This window comes from Phyllobates terribilis, unplaced genomic scaffold, assembly GCF_046119375.1.
Source record: "Phyllobates terribilis strain yellow unplaced genomic scaffold, ASM4611937v1 Scaffold_3__8_contigs__length_932513732, whole genome shotgun sequence".
Classification (NCBI taxonomy): Eukaryota; Metazoa; Chordata; class Amphibia; order Anura; family Dendrobatidae; genus Phyllobates; species Phyllobates terribilis.
This window is the reverse complement of record NW_027362763.1, coordinates 138,921,786-138,943,933: the sequence shown is the minus strand read 5'-3', so window position 1 is coordinate 138,943,933 and position 22,148 is coordinate 138,921,786. Positions and strand designations below refer to the sequence as shown.

Genomic DNA, 22,148 nt, shown 5'->3' with positions numbered 1-22,148 from the left:
CCTGGTGTACTGGTCTGTCTCCTGGTAGCGCCTCCAGCCTCTGGACACTACACTGACAGACACAGCAAACCTTCTTGCCACGGCTCGCATTGATGTGCCATCATGGATGAGCTGCACTACCTGAGCAACTTCTGTGGGTTGTAGAGTCCGTCTCATGCTACCACAAGTGTGAAAACACAAGCAACATTCAAAAGTGACCAAAACAACAGCCAGAAAGCATTGGTACTGAGATGTGGTCTGTGGTTCCCACCTGCAGAACCACTCCTTTATTGAGGGTGTCTTGATAATTGCCAATAATTTCCATCTATTGTCTATTCCATTTGCACAACAGCATGTGAAATTGATTGTCAATCAGTGTTGCTTCCTAAGTGGACAGTTTGGTTTCACAGAAGTTTGATTTACTTGGAGTTATATTCTGTTGTTTAAGTGTTCCCTTTATTTTTTTGAGCAGTGTAAATACTAGATTCCTTGATAGGGCGTTGATCCAGGGAACTAGTCTGATTGTCGTATGGAGTCGGGAAGGAATTTTTTTCCCCAATGTGGAGCTTGGTGTTTGCCACATGTTTTTTTTTGCCTTCCTCTGGATCAACATGTTAGGCTATGGGTTGAACTAGATGGACTTAGTCTTCCTTCAATCTTAAAAACTATGTTACTACGTATGTAAATAACCAAACTCATCGTGTTAAGAGCAGAGCTGATGTGTGATTTATAATTTATCAGGACAGGTTTGTACAGAATTTAGACAGCAGTCGTTTAGACTTTCAGAAAGTAATATTTAGATAAAATGGAGAAACGCGTTACATCAGTCTCCACGCGAGTGCTGAACAACTAAATCAGCACGTTGTCAACAGATTCGTTTCAAGGAAAATAAAAAGATATAATGCACAGACAAGAATGCTCTAGATCTCTGCTGTCAATCAGTTAAGGCAGAAGGTTTGATTCTTGGTCGTAGGCTGGATCTTACTCCTCTTCATAATCGAGGCCGTTAACCAAATTGCTGCTGGAAGCAGTGTTATTGAGAAGGTTGATGATGTTGTGAACCCTGGGAGTACTGCGGCATACAGTGGGGATCATGGTGCTGCGAACGCTGGGGATTACGGTGCCGTCGCTTCTTCATCTTCCCCGAATGAGCCTACACAATGATAACTCCATTATAAGAAAAGCAAGCTCTATGAAGACATCTCCACAATTCGAGCCTCTCATCTTACGAGTGGTCACCAGAAGATTTTTCTTTTGATTACAAAGGATTAGATTTTCCTATTTTCCTCCTTAAGAACTCAGTTCTCGTTTTGGACATAGATGGAATGTGGATTATAACGCGGAGGCAGAATAGTTTGTGTGTGTCTGTAGGAAGCTTCGTATGCTCTTCCTTATTTTGTAGTTTACAGTCATGTAGCAATAGCAGACATTTAAGAAAATCTGCAAAGCTAACCATTCACGGCTCCTTTGTTTCTACCATATCTCAAAATAATGTTTTTATTTCTCGATCCAGGTCTAAAAAATGTTAATCTTGTCGGCCGACATATTTCTCACTAACTTCAGATCAGCCCTGTTCCTGGCTGTACGGCTACTTTGTGCCGCAGGAGCACTCCCCACTCCCTCCATGCTAAGCTCTGGCTTATCAAACATCTGCCAGCCACAAATCAAAAGGGGCAGGAGCAAATTAGAGAAGAACTCCTGATTATCTGTCACACACTACACTTCTCGTATATAGATAGGACGATGTTCAGACTACAGTTTTCTACCCTTCACCCTTTATCTTGGTACCTAGTTCTACCCTTGTATTTTATCCCTCCATCCTCTTCACTCAATCCCATGGTGCATCATTAAACCATGAGCTAGAGCCAGTACCATCGCTCTGTACTAGAATGACACTGAGCAGCCTTCATTTTCCTAGATAAGCTACTAAATTATAAATGTAGTCAGTGATCCTAATCATTATAACAGGAGCCGTGCAGTCATCATCATTATCTGTGATAAGAGCTTTTGTCTTTCCTCTGTAGAGAATGTCAGTGGTACAGTCCTTGCAATTTCATCACTTCAGAGCTTTTAAATGACTGAGATGGTAATAGCAGCTGAGATTAGACTCAGATAGTGAGTGTGAGTGTGTGTGTACATGTTATGGGTTAAAAATAAAATGTTCTATGAAACTCAGCCTTGTTAAATTTTGAAAATTGTTCTCATGTTAAGTGAGTTATTGATAAATATTACTATTCAAAGTGGGTGTAATTTATCCATTTATGATGAAATAAAAAAAACAAAACCCTGTAGGATTACTTTAATGCAAATTTTTAAAAACACTATTTAAAGGGAACCTGTCACGTCCTAGCTGCCCCCATAGCGTTGTTCAGTCGTGAATGCTGCGCCCGCCCAAGACTGAATGTGACAAGCACGCCCCTATGACTGAAGAGGCAGGTAGGATCTAAGTATATTAAACGTTATAAAATTATAGCTGCACCAATTTTCATGAAAACAGCTCGTTAGTGATGCACATTGCATCACTAACAACGCTATGGGGGCAGCTAGGACGTGACAGGTTCCCTTTAAGGAGCAGCAATCCCTACAGTCTGGTAAACACTGGGCCTCTCTTCGGTTTACATTTATTTCTAGAGTTAATGATCCTTAACTTCAGAGCTGGCAGAACATCTGCACATGGTAATGAACTAAGGAAGGAATAGTAGAATCTGTAGAACTCATTTTTCAAAAATTGCAATGGAGGATGATTGACGAGAAGAAATTGTGACAATCCAAAGCAGAGCTCGGAAAGAAGTTATGCGCTTTCCTAAGATATCAGAAACCTCAATAAAACGATGATGTAAAGAAATGTAGAATTAAAAGCAAAGAACGGACTACAGGACCCTCCCCACAACTGCTAGAAAGCAAAGGCCGAGGCTGCTTCGTCCACGCATTGCACCATTGATGGCCAGGGACTGAGAAAAGAATGCAACTTTATCTATAGCCTTATTAACACAGTTGGGCAAAATTGTAGCTCAGCACTCCAATCCATGATGGCATTTAATGCTGATAAAAAGTACTAAGCTCACAATGGAATAGCCCTTTAAATTATTATTACTTCCAATGTCAAAATAAAGGTTTCAGGTTTTTGTGGATTGTAGCATGAACTCCGAGCATTACAGCCTGCACAGACTGCAGTGCAGCTGTATGGTAGGTAGGGCAGTGCCATCTATTTGTTTTCTAGTAGGGCTCATGTCGACGTTTGTGAAACTCGGACCACAATGCACAGAATGTGCGCAGGACTCCCAACCCGAATGAGATAGCCTCATAGGCATAAATGGGACCCATGCACAGTCTGTGCTTGGACCGATTTTCATGGTCGGCTGCATGATCCCTTGCTCTTCTTCTTAATTGAAGTCGATGGTCTCCAAGGTTCACACCTATGAAGCGGTACCTCAAATTTAAGATCTTAATTTATATCTATGCCCAATGATCACGCAACATCAGAGGAGTGTGTAAAATGTATTTGCTCACTTATAGTCTAGAGATATAACCAGTGTCAGGACTAGGGTACCAAGGGCCCACCAGTAACCAACTCCAGGACCCCACTTTTCGGCTACATGAAAATGTGACATTATCCTCAATCACAAATTGATATAACAATGAACAGGGTAGATTGTTACATGCATAAGATGCTCCTTTGTCTGTACATAGTAATTCATGTGTATAGTGCCAAGTACTGCTCATATAAGAGAGGGCCCACCGGGGCTGCAGGGTTGGAGTCTGTGCCCATTGTGGTGGAGTCGGTATAAAATGGACCAACTCCAACAATATATAATAAATTAGTGCAGTAGTACAATGCAGGATGTGCTGAATATTTTTTCATATGAATTTGGGAAAGTTATGAAACGTCCTATAAATGTCTGTTCTATTCCTGATCTAAGATCTAGGCTTTTAGTTGAGATGAATCTGTTCTCTAGCCTTAAAATAATCAGATTAGATTTGAGGTCCTCTATGAATGAGATACTATTTATTAGAAAAAAATTCAAAGACTGCACAATGCTATTCAGTATGTTTTTGTTGAAAACTGCCCCCCTCCCCCCCACTTACTGCATAGCGTATTACATATTGTGGTAGGTTGACTCTCAGAGGTAGACACAGGAACATTTGGGTCAAAGTCTGTGTCTGGTTTATTATTTTCATAAACCAGAAAACAAACATGCCCTTTCCAGCAAAACAAGAGATAAACTATAGCACAGGCCATAGCATGCGGGATTTGCCCGCTCAGGTTGCAATCCACTTCAGCTCCTACTGAAGATCCACACAGGAGACTTCCTGGTCTTCAAACACACAGAGAAAAAGAAAAGAACGCAGTAGCTGGAGATTGGACTCCTCCAGTCACACCCTTGAGGTGGAGATATGGTGAATAGGCATCCTGCCCATCTCATACCTACTCACAAAAAACCCAACCCAAACAAGGCTTATTAAAGAAGTTGTCCACTACTTTATATGAACCCCCCACCCCCAATGTATCCTGCCAGGGCCCAGAAGTGTTTTTGTAAATACCTTGCGGTACCTTTTCTGCCTCTGAGCGGCGCTATCGCTGCCCGCTCAGAGGCATCACGTGACCCGTCACTGATGTCATGTCAAGTGAGGTTTGACATCAGTGACGCGTTACCCGCGGTGGATGCTGGGTTGTGGGTGGGGTTACCCCGTGCATCACACCCAGCATCCACCGCACGTTTTCCCAGTGAATGAGGAAAGGGAGAGCGCAAAGTGGATGCCGGGTGTGACGTGCGGGGCAACTCCGCCCACAACCCAGCAGCCACCGGTGGAACGCAGATGAGAGACCCTCGGCTGCTGCCAGCACTTGTAGTGATGGCGCGGATGTCAGAGCCGGCTGCAGCCGAATGTCACGTGATGCCTGTGAGCGGCCAGCGATAGCGCCGCTCACAGGCAGAAAAGGCACCACAAGGTATTTAGAGAAACACTTATGGGCCCTGGGGGATCATATAAAGTAGTGGACAACCCCTTTAACTCCTTCAGCACCTAACATTCTGGAAAAAAGCTTCTGGGTTTCATATCACAGAAGACAGCAACCTCCGTAACACATATCTCCCCTCACCTATATTTCCAGGGACCCTGTCGCAATATGTACAATTTCTTACAAGTTTTTTTTTTGTGTTCTAAAGTTGTATTCCAATAAATATATTTAATGCTCTATCTAAATAGCGTGATTATTTGTGTCATAATGGTGATGAAAAGCCCGATGTTACCATTTTACTACAGTAAATTGATCACTTAAAACATGAACCAAATGTATGAGGGAGTCGGATTTGGAGTCGTAGTCAGGGAAATTGAGGAGCTGGACGTTTGGCTTATCGACTCGCCAGCCCTTTGTCCCAATGCTGCACAGGGGAGAACCGCTGGAATCTGTGGTCCACCGAGGCACTCCAATCCTGGGTATAATATACATTTGATCATACAGCTTTATTAGTCAGTTAACCCCTTTTCTAAACACAGATTGTAATAGTACATCGATTTCCTATATATAGAGCGGGCTCAGGAGCTGAGCCCACACCATGTCCAGCAGATAATGGCCAGACAGGCGGCCATTATGTAAACCACAGATTAAAAGTAGTGTTAGGTATAAACTATTCTGTCCAGAGGACTGGAGGGTGCAAAGCAGGACACAAGGATCCGGTGATAATCTGTATATCATTACACCATGCTCTGCAGACTCAGGGCTGGCGCTGTCCGGAGTGCTCATTTCATTGCTTTATATTGCAGTGTTGAAAAATATTTTAAATACACTGAGCTTCAATTACCAGTGTCAATGGTCAGTGATCCCCCCCCCCCAGTCATAAAAAAAAAAAAAAGTTTGGAGCAGATTCCGTCAGAACCCGCTTTAAATAAAAGGACATGCACTTTATATATTTAATCAGATGTTTTTTTTTGTTTTTTTTTAAAACCTTCAGGTTTTCACCCACCCATCCCTGTAAATGATTGCATATCGCTAGGACTTGCAACTGCTTAATGATTGCCTGGGGATCAGACCTCCTCAGTGAAAGGTCGGGGGTCACACGAGCGTATATTTTCTCCTCCGCGAGAATAAAATCGATTAGGTTAATACACTCGGATCAAACTGAGAAGAGTTTGATCCGAGTGTCGACATAGCGTAATCAGAGTCTCTCGGATGACAGAATTGTGGCACATGTGAGGAGATGATTGAGAATAAGATTTCTACCATCTCCTCAATTCTTTGAGTCCGCGGACATAGGACTGCACTCAGAAGTCATCTGAGTGCAGTCCAATGATTTCCACGACCATTCGAGTCTACAGGGGCGTGAAAATCCTTGGACTGCACTCTGATGACTTGAGTGCCACCCGACTTGCACTTTAAATCGAAGCATGATTTGATTATTTTTCCCTCATGCCAAATTGGTATGAAAAAAAACAAAAAACAAACCCGCTAATCAGAACTGCCCCATAGAATAACATTGGACCATGTACTATGGGATAAAACATCGCATAGCACTCGTCCACATTATACGCTCGTGTGAGCTAACTGAAAAGCCTGGTCTTTGGCCTCTTCCATTATTATACAGATCGGGCAGGACTTTAGCCATGCCCCTTATCTGTATAGAGGTGTAACATAGAGCCAGACTCATGGGGGCGCTACAATACCTACTTGTTTTCCAGAATCATAGCCACCACCTCCTCTTCCACTCAGCCGATCCTTCACTAAAGACCGGAGGGCATTTAATGCCCCATCAACAATGGATTCACTGGTTCTTCCTCCTGGAAAAGAACACGTGAAGATGCATTAAGCGAAACAGAGGAAACAAACCGGGACCAGAATAAGGATTACTTTATTATGAACTTCTAATCAATGTAGAGAGGCCATCGGGACAGCGACAAATCTCTCCAGTCACAGGACAAAGGTGGCAAACGAGTCCGTCTGTACTGCTGAAGTAATGGGAAGAGGTGGTCTCTGGTGTATAAGGACTTAGCTGAATTAGAGAAGGTGCACAGAAGAACGACTAAGGGTATTAAGGGAATGGGGAAACTGCAATACCAAAAAAGGGTTATCTGAGGTTATTTAGTTTGGAAAAACAAAGGCTTGGGGGGAGATCTCATTCCAATGTAAAAATATATGAGGGGACAATACAGAGGTAAGTATAATGAGCTTTTTACACTTGTGCAAGGAGGCATCCTCTAGGGATAGAGGAAAGAAGGTTTAATCATAATCACAGATGCAGATTCTTTACTGTAAGAGCAGTGAGACTATGGATTCTTTACTGTAAGAGCAGTGAGACTATGGATTCTTTACTGTAAGAGCAGTGAGACTATGGATTCTTTACTGTAAGAGCAGTGAGACTATGGATTCTTTACTGTAAGAGCAGTGAGACTATGGATTCTTTACTGTAAGAGCAGTGAGACTCTGGATTCTTTACTGTAAGAGCAGTGAGTCTACGGAACTCTGCTACACGATGATGTAATGGTTGACTCACTAAAAAAAAGAAGTTCAATGAGGGCCTGGATGCACTTCTTGAAAAATGTAAAATATTACAGATTACGGGCACTAGATTCTGTGATGGGAGGATGATCCAAGGGAACTAGTATGTGGAGTAGGGAAGGAAGGTTTTTCCCTAATATTGGGGAAATTAGCATTTGCCTCTTTTTTTTTCCTTCCTCTGGAACAACAGGTTAGGTTATAGGTTGAATTCGATGAACGACTTATGTCTGTCTAATTTCAACCTTAAAATATTAACGTATGAAACAGATTTATGATAGCCTGTTAAGTTTAACCGCAAATGCAAAAAATTATTTTGACCTGCCATGTAAGGTGAAACAAAGTACCGTATTTTTCTGACCATAAGACGCACTTTTTCCCCCCAAAATTTGGAAGGAAAACAGGGGGTACATCTTATGGTCCGAACGTTACTTTACCGGTGGTGGTGGAATGGGGATCGCAGGGTCCTCCCGCGGCGGCAGAGGTGAGATGCGGCTGGAGCTGGGGCCTGTACCTGTGCTGGAGTGGCTGGTATCGGGCGGTGAAGCAGAGGAGCCGTGGCCTGTGCCGGGCTGTGAGAGGTGTCCGGGAGAGCAGTGTGTGCGGCTTCCGGAGGCCATCTTCTACAGGAAAATGGCTGCCTGAGCCAACACATGCACTGACTGGGAGCTCCGGCGGCCATTTTCCTGTAGATCACGGCCTCAGGAAGATTGCCGCGGCCACAGGAAGCCGCACACGATGCTCTGCTGCATCACTGGACGCAGCTTACAGCCAGGCACCTCTGCTTCACCGCCGAACGCCACTCACAGGTCCAGGCCCCAGCCGGTTCTCAGGCATCTCACCTCTTCTGCTGCCGCCGGGTTCCTGAGGCAGGGAATGGAGGGACCTGCGATCCTGCTCCACCATCATGGCAACTCACAGCTGCTGGAGCACCGGCTTCATGTATCAAGGGTCTGCAGCATTCCTCCACTTCCGCCGGGCCGGTTTCCTGAAGGACCCTGCCTCCTGTGACCCCCGCTCCACACACCCCCCCCCCCCCCCCCCCCCCCCCCAGGTAAGATACCTAATCAGACTATAAGACGGACCCCATCTTATACATTTTTTTTCCCCTATTTTCCACCCCAAAATTTGGGGTGCATCTTAGGCTGTGTGCCCACAAAGCGTTTAAGCGTTTCTGCAGCAGCAATTCCGCTGCAGAAATGCTTAAAAAACGCTTGGTAGAAGGTCTGCCATGTTCCCCAATGATAATCCGCATGTGCTGTGCACATGCTGCGGAAATTTCCGCTGCGGATTATCATTGCGGAAAAAAAACGCAGCACTACCAATTATGTTGAGAAAACGCTGCGTTTTCGACGCCATTGACAGCACTGCAACGCATGCATTCTGCTTCACTGGATCTGCACATGCGGAATCAATGCGTTTCAATGTGCGGATGGTACCCGGGTTTAGAGAAGAGGAGACTCTCATCCAGACCCGGGTACCATAGAACCTCTAAAAAAAAAATAAATAAAATAAAAAAATAAACATTATACTTACCTTCTGATGGCCCGCGGTGTGCTTGTGTTGGCTTGCCGGCAGATCGCGGTGGACTGAAGGACCTGTGCTGATGTCATTTAGTCATGTGACGGGTCACGCGACGCTGACGTCGGCAGGTCCTTCAGTGTAGTGTACCGCGAGCTGCCGGTAAGCCAGGACGGATCGAATAAAGACACCGGGGGCCATCGGAAGGTAAGTATAGATTTATTTTTTACCATTCTTTAAGGTCACAGTATATAAATCCATGCCGGTTGCATGGATTTATATAGTGTGACCAAGTTGTCAAGCACTTTCCAAGTGATGCTAAAACCCGCATGCGGAAATGCATGTGAAGAACGCTTCACTTACGCATGTCCCTGGCAGGAAAAACGCATGTACAATCCGCATGTATTTTTTCTGCCAGAGAGATGCAGAAACGCTCAGGAAAAAAGCCGGAGCATTTCTGCATCGTGGGCACATAGCCTTATAGTCCGAAAAATACGGTAGTTAGAAATATATATGAAAACATTTTAGACCATATTCATACGTTGTCATTTTGATGCGTTTTTTTCTGCAGGCAACCTGCAGTAATGAAGCAATGTAAAAAAAAGCAGGTTTTACTGAGTTTGTCAGTGTACATTTGTCTCTTGTATATGCTGATAAAGTTTAGTGCAAAAAAAACAAAACAAAACAAAAAAAAACCCTAATTCAACTTCATCAGGTTTTGGCACCAAAAACGCAGCAAAACCTGACACTTGCGTTTTTTGCAGCGTTGCACTTCCTGTTGCTTTCAACGGGTGAAAGACTGCAAAAACGCTGAAAGAAGTGACATGCTGCATTTTACAAAAAGAGAGCTCTGACAAAACAGTCAGGAAAAAAAAACAAAACAAGCTGTGTGCATGAGATTTCTGAAATCTCAGAATTGGCTGGTACTGTAAAATGCAGATGAAAATTTGCATAAAACCCCCCCAGCAAAAACGCAACGTGTAAAAACAGCCTTACTAGTCAGCTCTGATTAGACGCTTTTAGGCCATCTAGTGACTCACTACTTTAACAAGTGAATAGAAATACAGAGTTTCCAATTTATTCAGACATTTGCAGGAAAAGTAACACAGGAACAGCACAAAGGACTCAATTCATCAAGCAGTTTTCTCCAGAAATTTGATCTAAAACTGTGAAATGTCTTTCTTTGTGCAAAATCTACAGCAGAGTTATGTATCATTATAAACACTTCCAGATGTCCTCTCATGGCAGTCACTATGGGGATGATGAGAGCTAGCAGCACAGCGATACGAGATTCATTAGTGTTAGTAATTATACACTACCGTTCAAAAGTTTGGGGTCATTTAGAAATTTCATTATTTTTGAAAGAAAAGCACATTTTTTTTTTCAATGAAGCTAACATTAAATGAATCAGAAATACACTCTATACATTGTTACTGTGGTAAATGACTATTCTAGCTGCAAACATCTTGTTTTTATTGCAATATCTACATACGTGTATAGAGGCCCATTTCCAACAACCACCACTCCAGTGTTTTAATGGTACATTGTGTTTGCTAACTGTGTAAGAAGGCTAATGGATGTTTAGAAAAACCCTAGAAAACCCTTGCACAAGTATGTTAGCACAGCTGAAAACGGTTTGGCTGATTTGAGAAGCTGTAAAATTGACCCTGCTTTGAGCTAGTTGAGAATCTGGAGCATTACATTTGCTGTTCTATCAAACTCAAAATGGCCAGAAAAAGAGAACTTTCATGTGAAACTCGACAGTCTATTCTTGTTCTTAGAAATTAAGGTTATTCCATGCGAGAAATTGCCAAGAACTGAAGATTTCATACAACGGTGTGTACTACTTCCTTCAGAGGAGAGCACAAACAGGCTCTAACCAGAGTAGAAAGAGAAGTGGGAGGCCCCGCTGCACAACTGAGCAACAAGACAAGTACATTACAGTCTCTAGTTTGAGAAATCGACGCCTCACAGCTCCTCAACTGGCAGCTTCATTAAACACGCAAAACGTCAGTGTCAACGTCTACAGTGAAGAGGCGACTCCGGGATGCTGGCCTTCAGGGCAAAGTGGCAAAGAAAAAGTCATATCTGAGACTGGCTAATAATAGCAAAAGATTAATATGGGCAAAAAAACACAGACATTGGACAGAGGAAGATTGGAAAAAAGTTTTATGGACAGACGAATCAAAGTTTGAGGTGTTTGGATCACACAAAAGAACATTTGTGAGACGCAGGACAACTGAAAATATGCTGGAAGAGTGCCTGACGCCATCTGTCAAGCATGGTGGAGGTAATGTGATGGTCTGGGGTTGCTTTGGTGCTGGTAAAAGTGGGAAATTTGTACAAGGTAAATGGCATTTTGAATAAGGAAGGCCATCACTCCATTTTGCAACGCCATGCCATACCCTGTGGACAGCGCTTGATTGGAGCCAATTTCATCCTACAACAGGACAATGACCCAAAGCACATCTCCAAATTATGCATGAACTATTTAGGGAAGAAGCAGTCACCTGGTATTCTATCTGTAATGGAGTGGCCAGTGCAGTCACCAGATCTCAACCCCATTGAGCTGTTGTGGGAGCAGCTTGACCGTATGGTACGCAAAAAGTGCCCATCAAGCCAATCCAACTTGTGGGAGGGGCTTCAGGAAGCATGGGGGGAAATTTCTCAAGATTACCTCAGCAAAGTAATAGCTAGAATGCCAAAGGTCTGCAATGCTGTAATTGCTGCAAAGGGAGCATTCTTTGACGAAAGCAAAGTTTAAAGGAGAAAATTATTCTTTCAAATAAAAATCATTATTTCTAACCTTGTCAATTTCTGGACTATATTTTCTATTCATTTTGCAACTCACTTGATAAATAAAGTATGAGTTTTCATGGAAAACACAAAATTGTCTGGGTGACCCCAAACTTTTGAACGGCAGTGTATATAACTCGGCTCTGCTGTATTATTACAAACACTTCCAAATCTTCTGTCATGGCAGTCAGTGTGGAGCAGGATGAGAGCTGACAGCACTGTGAGATAAGATCTGGGAGGTGTTTGTAATGATACATAACTCAGCTCTGCTACAGCTCTACACAGTAACTGCAGAGATCAGTGAGAAGTGGGCATGCTCTTTTCATCCATTCATGATGCCTCCTGCTTATGATTGGTCAACCTCATTCAGGGGCAGAAGTACACACCCCCAGAGACAAATCTCTTGTAACACCCAGATGAACTATAACAAATTATAATTGAAACTTTACAAGCTAATATCTCCGCAACACAGGGGAATAATTAAAACAAAACAAAAAACTAGGTTTAAACCAGCTCTACAGTTAAACATGCTCAAACTGGTGAAAAGTTCTAAGATATTATACTCCAGAAGTGTTATTTTATGGGGGGGTACAAGTGTTCAATAAAACAGACATGTCAGTTGCGTTATCAGGGTTCTCTTTGCTTTCCTAGTTCTTTGTATCGCTTTAAAGGGAATCTGTCATCAGGTGATGTAGGGGCTGTGACCCTGATTCCAGTGATGTGTCACCTGCTGGTCTGCATGCTGTCATTTTCATATAATCCCAGTTTCCTCAGCTTCAAATCTAGCAATGCTCAGAATGCAGAGCCCTGTATAACCCCGCCCACTGTACATTGTATAATCAGTGGTGTGGGCGGGGTTATACAGGGCTCTGCATTCTGAGCACTGCTAGATTTGAAGCAGAGAAAGTCATAAGTTACTTACCGGTAACGGGATTTTTCGGAGACCATGACAGCACCACAAGAGAGGGGATCCGCCCACCAAGGACATGAAACCTACAGGCTTAAAAGGGGCGGCCCTCTCTTCTCGCCTCAGTTTGGATTACAGAGCATTGAGAGGACCACCAGGTTAGCAGACATAGCTAAAACAACATTTCTATAAAATTACCAACTTAAGAGTGAAAATTAATAAACAAGGAGTGCTCCCACCAACGTGAAGGGAGGGAATATAAGGGTGCTGTCATGGTCTCCGAAAAATTCCGTTACCGATAAGTAACTTATTATCGGTCGACCATAACAGCACCACGAGAGTATTACAGAGATGTTGACGTTTAGGGAGGGACTACAGCTTGGAGCACCGTTCTCCCGAAATTGAGATCAGACGGAACACCCGAATCCAGTCCATAGTGCCTATAGAAGGTAGAAGGAGAAGAGCAGGTAGCAGTCTTACATATGTCTTCTATCGAGACACCCGTCTTCTCCGCCCAGGAGGTCGTCACTGCCCGGGTGGAGTGAGCCTTCAATTCTTGTGGTATTTCCTCACCGCTGGATGTATAAGTTGGGGAAATAGCCTCCCTGATCCATCTAGCTATGGTGGACTTTGTGACCTTAAAGCCTTTCCTTTGGTAGGATACAAATAACGAACTGTCTTTTCTAAACTCTTTGGTGACCAAGAGGTACCTAATTACACATCTCCTTACGTATAGTGTATGAAACTCTTCTTCTTTCCGGTTACCAGGATTTTGGCCGAAGGAGGGTAGGACTACTTCTTGGAGTCTGTGAAAACGGGTAGCTACGTTAGCGAGATAGGCAGGATCAGGTTTAAGAATTATTTTATCATCCAGGATCTGAGTGAAGGGCAAGGCTGAAGACAGGGCATGAATATCACTAACTCTCCTAGCAGATGTTAAAGCTATTAGAAGCGCTGTTTTAAGGGAGAGGGACTTAAGAGTGGCTAACTATTGGCTCAAAGGGTGGACCAGTTAAGGCTTTAAGAACCAAAATTTAGATCCCAGGGTACCAATTTGCTTTTGACAATGGGCCTGGACCTAAAGGCGGCTTTAATGAAACGAGAAATGCAATAATTACTCGCCAGATCACAGCTATACAAAGGTGCCTAAGGCGGACACCTGAACCTTCAGGGTGCTAGTGGCTAGCCTTAACTCAAGACTTTTTTGCAAAAATTCTAGGATTTTACTTATTGGAGCATCCTCACCGAGTATGGAACCGGAAAAAGATAAAAAAAATTCTTCCAGGTTCTCGCATAAATTCTGGTTGTAATAGGCTTACGGCTAAGCATTAAGGTTACACTAAGCCTTGGGAGAATCCCTTTTTTCTTAATAGCTCCCCCTCAAGTTCCATACCGTCAAGTGGAGTCCAGACACTTGAGGATGGACTACTGGACCCTGGAAGAGGAGATCCGGAACTTCCGGTAGAACCCAAGGATCTGACACAGACATGTTCCTGAGGCATGAGAACCAGCGCCTCCTGGGCCAAAAGGGTGCGACCAGCAGAACTCTCACCTTGTCCTCCCTGATAACCATAGGAAGAAGTGTTAAAGGGGGAAAGGCATAGGCTAGGCTGAACCCCCAAGGTATCTGGAGAGCGTCTACTGCCAGGGGTTTTTCTTTGGGATCCAGGGTACAGAAGAGCAGAGTTTTCCGATTTAACTTTGTATCAAACAAGTCCACTACTGGAGGTCCCCATCTTTGGACAATAGGTAGAAAATGTCCTGATTTAGTTCCCATTCCCCCTGTCTCAGGGTATAGCAGCTTTAGTAATCTGCCCTTGAATTTTCTTTTCCCTTTATATGAAGGGGTTTTAGGGAACGAAGATGTCATTCCGAGACCTGAAAGAGATGATCCGCCACTCTCATCAGAGATCTTGAAGAAAAACTAGAAAATAATCGACTGTCCTGTCTATCGCTAGCAACTCTTTAGCGTTGGAGGAGAGACTCTTTCCTGAATTAGACCATGACCCCTGGGTTACCATATCTCCCAGATGGGCCCCCCACCCACTGGAACTGGCATTGGTAGTAATTGTTCGGGTTGTTCTAAAAACCCAGGGGACCCCTCTGGAGAAGTTCACTTAATTATCCCACCACTGTAAGGATTCAACTGACCGGGGAGACAAGGAAAACCTCCCCTTCAACATAACTTCATTATGCAGTACATCCCATTGTAAAACCTGGAGTGATATTGAGCCCACAGAACCCCGGGAAGGCAAGATGTCAGGGTACCTAACAGGGACATCGCAGCTCTCAGGGACATGACTGGGTTTGACACTGCCCTTCTTACTTGATCCCTTATCCTTAGTTTTTTGGCTTCAGGGAGGTAACATGTCTGAGAATCTGAATCCAGCATAACTCCTAACAATTGCTGAACTTTTGTGGCCGTTAACCTAGATTTATTTAAATTGAGGACCCAGCCCAGATTTTCTAAGATGGAGATCACTATTTTTAGATGCTTACTACATTGAAGGGCTGAGTTACCAACTACCAGGAAATCATCCAGATAAGGGATAATTAAAATGTCATGCTCTCTAACATGAGCCATTACCTGTGCCACAATTTTGGTAAATACCGGGGGGCTATGGCTAAACCGAACGGCAGGGCACTATATTGAAAGTGCTTGATGACCCCATCCATAACCACGGCCACTCTAAGATATTTCTGGTAATCTGAATGGATTGGTACATGGTAATAGGAGTCTTTCAAATCCAAAACTACCATGTAACAATATGGAAACAGGAATTTTATTGTTGACCTTAATCGATTCCATTTTGAAGGTGGGGATTATCAGGAATTTATTTAGGGCTTCTAAACTTATAGTACACCTGAAAGAACCGTCCGGCTTAGAGACCAGAAAGAGAGGGCAGTAAAATCCCAACTCCCTTTCGGACGCTGGGACCTCCACTAGGACTGCTTTATGAACAAGGTCCAGTACTTCTTCCCGAAGAGCGAGCGGTTCTGATATAGAGGAACGGACCGGGGTCAAGATAAACCTTCCACGAGGAACTGCTTGGAACAGGAATCTCAGACCCGAACGTATCAGATTAAAGGATCCAGTTACTGGCTGAAATCTTTGTCCAGGCAGGTAAGATTTCCGGGGCTCCAGAGTGGAAGAAGAAGACGTACTGAACAGAAGATCTCTCTACCTTTTGGTTTAAGGTCTTCCCATTTATCCTGGTCTCTCTGTGGCCTTTGACGCACAAATCTTCTCCTGCAAAAAGACCGCTTATAGGCAGGCATGGACAGGCTAGGGAAACCTTTCTTCCTGTCGCTTGCTTTATCAAGGATTTCATCCAGGACTGGACCGAAGAGATGTTCCCCTTCGCAAGGAATAGCACAGAGTCTAGTTCTAGCCTGGATGTCACTCGGCCAACACTTGAGCCACAGAGCCCTGTGGGCTGCATTAGACATGGCGGCCGATCTAGCAGCTAACTTAACAGAGTCCGCGGAAGCACCCACTAGGAAGACTGCTGCTCCCTGCATGAGTGGGATAGTAGACAAGATCTCTTTCCTGGATGTGTTGTTTTCTAAATGCTATTCCAGCTGTTTTAGCCATACAATCAAAGACCTAGCTGTGCAAGTGGCAGCAATTGCCGGTTTTCAAGCCCCAGTGGTTGTCTCCCAGGAGCCTTTGAGAAACATCTGCTTTTCTTGTCCAGAGGATCTTTAAAAGGGCCCCCATATCATCAAAGGGGAGAGATTACTTTTTAGAAGCTTTAGTTATGGCTGTGTTTTGGTTGGGAGCCTTCTCCCAGGAGGAGGAGGCAGAGTCATCAAAGGGGCACTTTCTTATAAAGAATGGGGGGGGGGGAGAAACTTTTCTTTCCGGCTTTTGCCACTCTCTATGGATTAGACTCTGAAGTTTATCATTAAACGGGAAACATTTTCTCTTCCTGTGCCCCAGTCCTCTGAACATAACATCTTGGACTGCCTTCTCTGGTCTGAGGTCCGTAATGCACATGGTTGAGCGGACCGCTTTAACCAACCCATCAACTTCATTTAATGGAAAGTAGTGCTGGCCTGAACCACTATCCGAGGATGAGGAAGATGAATCGTCAGAGTCCATCTCCTCGGCTGATGATAGGGAATAATCAGGAGTTGGGGAGACCTCATGGTTAGCTTCCTTCCTCTTAGACTTTTTAGAGAGGAGTTTGCTCACCTGATTTAACAAGAGTTTTTAAGCCTGAGGTGAAACTAGGGGGTCTCATCCGCCAAAGTTTAGTTTATGCAGGACTGGAACAGTCTTTTGGAATGAGTCCGCCAATAGGGCCTCGCCTAACGCATATTGCTTGTGTTTGGTTTTGGAGGTACACTTCTTCCCCTAAACGGATAAGAAGAAGGGACACCTTATTACCTAAGTGAACTTTCTCAAAGATCACTTACCCAGATCTCAAATAGCCGGTACCGGTTTAGCTGGAGGACCTTTCTCAGCCGGGGGATCGTCCCTAGGGGCTGCAGATTCGTCCGTCTTGTTAGAGTCACGATGGCCGGACCGGGTTCGTCTACCTGCAGTTTGAGAATTGCTGGTGGCTCGAGGGGGGGGGGGGTCGTGTCTCCTGGGGCACCCCAGGCGACCGCTGAGACGGAGAAAGCGGAGGCCGCTGGATTTGCTGCTGCTGCTCGTCTTCAGAATCCATTAACAATAGAGTTCTGAAGTAGCTGGGAAGCCCAGAGCAGTGATATCTGGACGCTTAAATAGGAGCGTCTACTTCCCTTTAATTTCCCCTCTTTTTTTTATTACATCGCCACCTGCTGGTTGGAGGGGAGAACGCAGCGCTCACGCGGTGTCTGCATGTGGACCGGACTTCCTGTCTGGTCACATGACCGCCTGGCATCAGGCCCCGTCCCCAGCCTAGTAAAAGACCGAAAGCATGCGCCGCTGGTCATAGAGGCGCCGCTCCTGTAATTGTCACTATCTCCCTCTAGCTGCCTGCTCCAGCTAGCGTTCACCTGCTGCTAGGGGCGGCCCTATCCCGGCCGGGGTGCCGCTCCCCCAGAGTCCTGCGCGCAGGTCTGGGGCTGCCAACCCCAGAGAGGGGCGCAGCCCTCCAATGCTGTGCCCACCTCAAGTTGGGGCTGCCGTCCCCATACAGGGGCGCAGCCTCCGTCATCACGATCTATCTGGCTGGAGCTGCCACCCCAGACAGGGGCACAGCTCCCACAGCCCAAGGCACAGGACGGTACTGGAGCTGCTGATCCCAGACAGGGGCACAGCTCGACAGCACGCTTCTTCCGGACATCTTCACAGGTAAGCCTGTCAGAGGTTCCCTCCATCAAGGACAGGAAACCAAACTGAGGCGAGAAGAGAGGGCCGCCCCTTTTAAGCCTGTAGGTTTCCTGTCCTTGGTGGGCGGATCCGCTCTCTTGTGGTGCTGTCATGGTCGACCGCTAAAACAGGGTTTATATGAAAATGACAGCATGCAGACCAGCAAATGACACATTGCTGTTATCAGGGTCTCAGCCCCTACATCATGCTGCTCTCAGATTACATAGCAGAAACCTGCTGACAGATTCCCTTTAACACCAGAGACCAGAAGCATAAGCTAATCAATTGGACACGTACCTTCATAATCCTGCGGCTTATTCTTGTTTGCCCCAAATACCTTGATTGTTGGGAACCCTGGAATCTTGTACTCAGCAGCCAAAGCCTTGTGCTGATCACAGTCCACAGCTCCCACCTTCACGATGCCCTGAAATAGACATCGGACATGAGCAAGGAGGCCGGTCACTAGCAGCGCTTCTGTATACTGATTAGTGCATGACAGTATATAAGAGATCAATAACGATTTGCTCCATATTTTGGTCAAAATGCAATACATCAAAGGAAGAGAGGGGGGCATCATTCCACGATCCCATCGGCACACCTGCAATGAGAACGCGCGGTGCCAATGGGTTGTGATGACAGGCAGGGGTCTGCTGAAGACCCCCGTGCCTGTCGTCATGAGCCTCCTGTGACAGCAATACTATGTATAGCGAAAATAACTATGTATAGTGCAGGCGATCGGACGATCAGAGATTCATTTCTCCTAAGGGGACTATTGAATACAGTAAAATGTGAAGAAAAAAACAAAACAAAAACACACACCACAAAAAGTTTGAATCACCCCCTTTTTGTCCCAAAAAAAAAAAAAAAAAAAAATATATTATATATAACACATACATACATATAGCTAGCTCTGGCAAAAATTAAGAGACCACTGCAAAATTTTCATTTTCTCTGATTTTTCTCTTTATAGGTATATTTTTGAGTAAAATGTACATTGTTGTTTTAGTCTATAAACTACTGACAACATGTCTCCGAAATTCAAAGCTAAAAATGTTGTATTTATTTGCAGCAAATGAGAAATCGTCAAGATAATAAAGAAACAGTGCTTTCAGACCTCAAATTACTCATGTTTTAACTCAGGAACCGTTCAGAAAATCAATATTTGGTGGAAGAACCATGATTTTTAATCACAGCTTTCATGCGCCTTGGCTGCTTTGTGTGTGTGTGTGTGTGCATATGTGTGTGTGTGTATATGTGTGTGTGTGTATATATATGTATGTGTGTGTATATATGTATGTATGTGTGTGTGTATAAGTATGTGTATGTATATGTATATGTATATGTGTATGTGTATGTGTATGTATATGTGTGTGTGTGTGTGTGTGTGTGTGTGTGTGTGTGTGTGTGTGTGTGTGTGTGTGTGTGTGTGTGTGTGTGTGTGTGTGTGTGTGTGTGTGTGTGTGTGTCTCAAAAAGCCAAAATTCCGTTTTTGACTGCTGCTGCATTGCAATGAAATGCAATAAGGTGATTAAAACATTGTAGCCATCATAATATTTTAGAAATATTTAGAGTTTTAGAAATTGGCAGAAAAAGTTTTTTTTTTTTTTTTCTTCTTCTTCATTTTAACAAATTTAAGATTTTTTTTCACCACTTAAAAAAAAAACAACAACAAAAAAACCCTTATACATGTTTGGCATGTACGAGAACTGGAGAATCTTATTGCCAGCTCAATTTTACCAAATAGTGAAAATGGTAAATAAAATAAAAAAAAAAAACCTATTTGAATTTGCACTTTTTTTTGCAATTTGAACACACTTGGAATTTTTTTCCCTGTTATCCAGTACACTATATGGTGTCATTCAAAAGTACAACTCATCCCACAAAGAACAAGCCCTCAAATGGCTATAAGCAAAATAATTATTATTATTTTTTTAAATTATGGCTCTTGGAAAAAGGGGAGGAAAAATTAAAACATATCATGAAGGGGTTAAATCTAATTGCTACGACCTGATGTCAATTTAAAGTTCATACCAATAGAATAAAAAGTCCACCTATGCAGCAATCTGGTTTGTGGCATTTAGCATCCTGTGGAGATGACAATTTTTGTGCCGTTCCCCACCCCCATATAGGGTGGAAAGAATGAATAAACAAAAAAAAAAAAAAAGCAAACAGTGAAAAAAAAAAGTCAGGAGAGCTTATGAAGATAACCGAGTGACCCAGAAGTCACATTCTTGGCTGCAGCGGATTCTTACCTTCAGTGCAGTTGCAGCTTCCTTCCAGGCGGGGGCCAGTGTCCGACAATGGCCGCACCTGGCAAAAGAAACCACCACAGGTCATCACCCCATATGAGGTTATTTTACGGATCTAAAGGAGTTTTCTGAGATCCCACTCACCAGGGGGCATAGAACTCCACCAGCCACAGGCTGTCACTCTGGAGGACTTCACTTTGGAAATTGGAGGGAGTTAATATTACGACATCGTCATGGGCTGAGTACATGCACCGAGCTGCCACAAACAGGGAGCAAACGACTGCGCCTGAAAGAAGATCAGCTGATTAATATACAAGAAAAAAATGTAATGCATGCAAATATAAGAATCATGGGTGTCTCCCCTGTACGATGACCACAACTAAATACAGGGGGCAACCAGAATGACTGTTAATATGATTGTTCTGAGCGCATAGACGTTCATGTCCTCGGCAGCACATCTCCGGTTCACACAGGCCAATGTGCTGCCGATAATGATTTTATTGCCAGCATAAACGATCTGATCACCTGACAAACAAGGGGTTTGCTGGTCAGTAGAGCGATAGTAAACATGATTACACTTGACCGATAATTAGCGAACGAGCGCTCCAAAAATCCCAATAATCGGCTCATAACATTGGAGAGTGAATAGTAAGTGCCCGCATAGCGAGTATGCTACAGATATGCTACAGATATATTGGTGGGAAATCTGCCAACAAGACTTTACAGAACATCATCCGCACGGGACGCAAAAAAGACAGCTGGTCTACAGCGCGGATTATTAATCTGCAGATATCAATGTCAGCAACGCAGAACAAAACCTGCGCAATTTCTGAAACAAAAACCACTCGATTTGGTGCAGTTTTTGCACAGGTTATATCTATGGGTGAGATCGGACCTGTCCAAAAAAATTGCACCTTGCACATATTTTATTACAAGATCTGTGCCAAAGTGCGAAGAGCAGCGGATGGATCCACACCGGGTTTTTTGTCAACTTTAAAAAACAGGCGATGCACGGACCCAAAAGTTTAATAGATCCATCCGCACGATCATCAGATCCGTGTGCTCACACCTTGTCTATGCAGAATGGATGGCACACGGCCGTCTGCCCTCAATGGGGCTTTCTCATATATTAATACACAGCTTAGCGCTTATTCTTCCCCCCGGACTGGAAACATTCTCACATTTGGGGTTAATTATGAATGGGATTGCCCATTTTCTCCCCAGGAGATGCCCGGATATTGGCTACCAGTCACATTAGCTGCAGTCAGTGGATGTGCAGTCTAAGAGGCTTCCCCTAGAGGGAGCTGAGCAGAGGCTGTGGGAGCCGTCACTATAGAGACTGGTAACAATGGCTGCACGCACACATGCATCACAATACACAAGCTATAGATAACATGGAGCAGCTCACCTAGCAGAATCCTGGCCATGCTCTCGCCGGTTCCCGGTGTCTGGAGTCTCTGGCTGACTTCGCCTCAGCAGTACGGAGCTGCACTCTCACCTTCCGCCGTGTCCGCCGCACATTGGTCGCTCCGAGAATTCCATCATTAATATGGCCAATCAGCGGCGGCCGGGTAGCGCAGCCCCGCCCACAGCCTTCCTCCGGCAAGGCGAGCTGGGGGAATCTGATTGGCTGGCGCCGGCTGACTTGTTCAATATGGGCGGGGTTTGTTAGTATTCTAGAATGGAACGTGACGTCACCGCCGGATAGAACGTTGCGAACTTTAGGTGGAAGTTTCCTTCTCCTTTGTTGCTGTTTTCCTGCCCTTTTCCTCTTATCAGAGACCTGTTATTAGTCTCTTATCAGGCTTATCTGATTCTGGCAGCGGTGGCCCCACTGTAAAGAAATACTGCGGAGATAAATACATGTGGCTGATAACATTGTGGGTCGTGTCAGGCTAT

General features: G+C 44.3%; 1 protein-coding gene across 1 annotated transcript in view; it reads right to left on the bottom strand.

The window, feature by feature from the left end:
- The window catches only part of PDIA6 (protein disulfide isomerase family A member 6), a 43,005-nt gene extending 21,190 nt beyond the window's left edge, over positions 1–21,815 (bottom strand). Inside the window, exons 1-5 of the mRNA XM_073674156.1 lie at positions 21,658–21,815; positions 20,394–20,535; positions 20,253–20,310; positions 18,298–18,424; positions 6,647–6,756 (exon numbers count right to left, since the gene is read on the bottom strand). Coding sequence (XP_073530257.1) covers positions 6,647–6,756; positions 18,298–18,424; positions 20,253–20,310; positions 20,394–20,535; positions 21,658–21,676 — 456 coding nt within the window. The 5' untranslated portion in view covers positions 21,677–21,815. The remainder of the gene's footprint in view (positions 1–6,646; positions 6,757–18,297; positions 18,425–20,252; positions 20,311–20,393; positions 20,536–21,657) is intronic.
- Between the last annotated feature and the right edge of the window lie 333 nt (positions 21,816–22,148).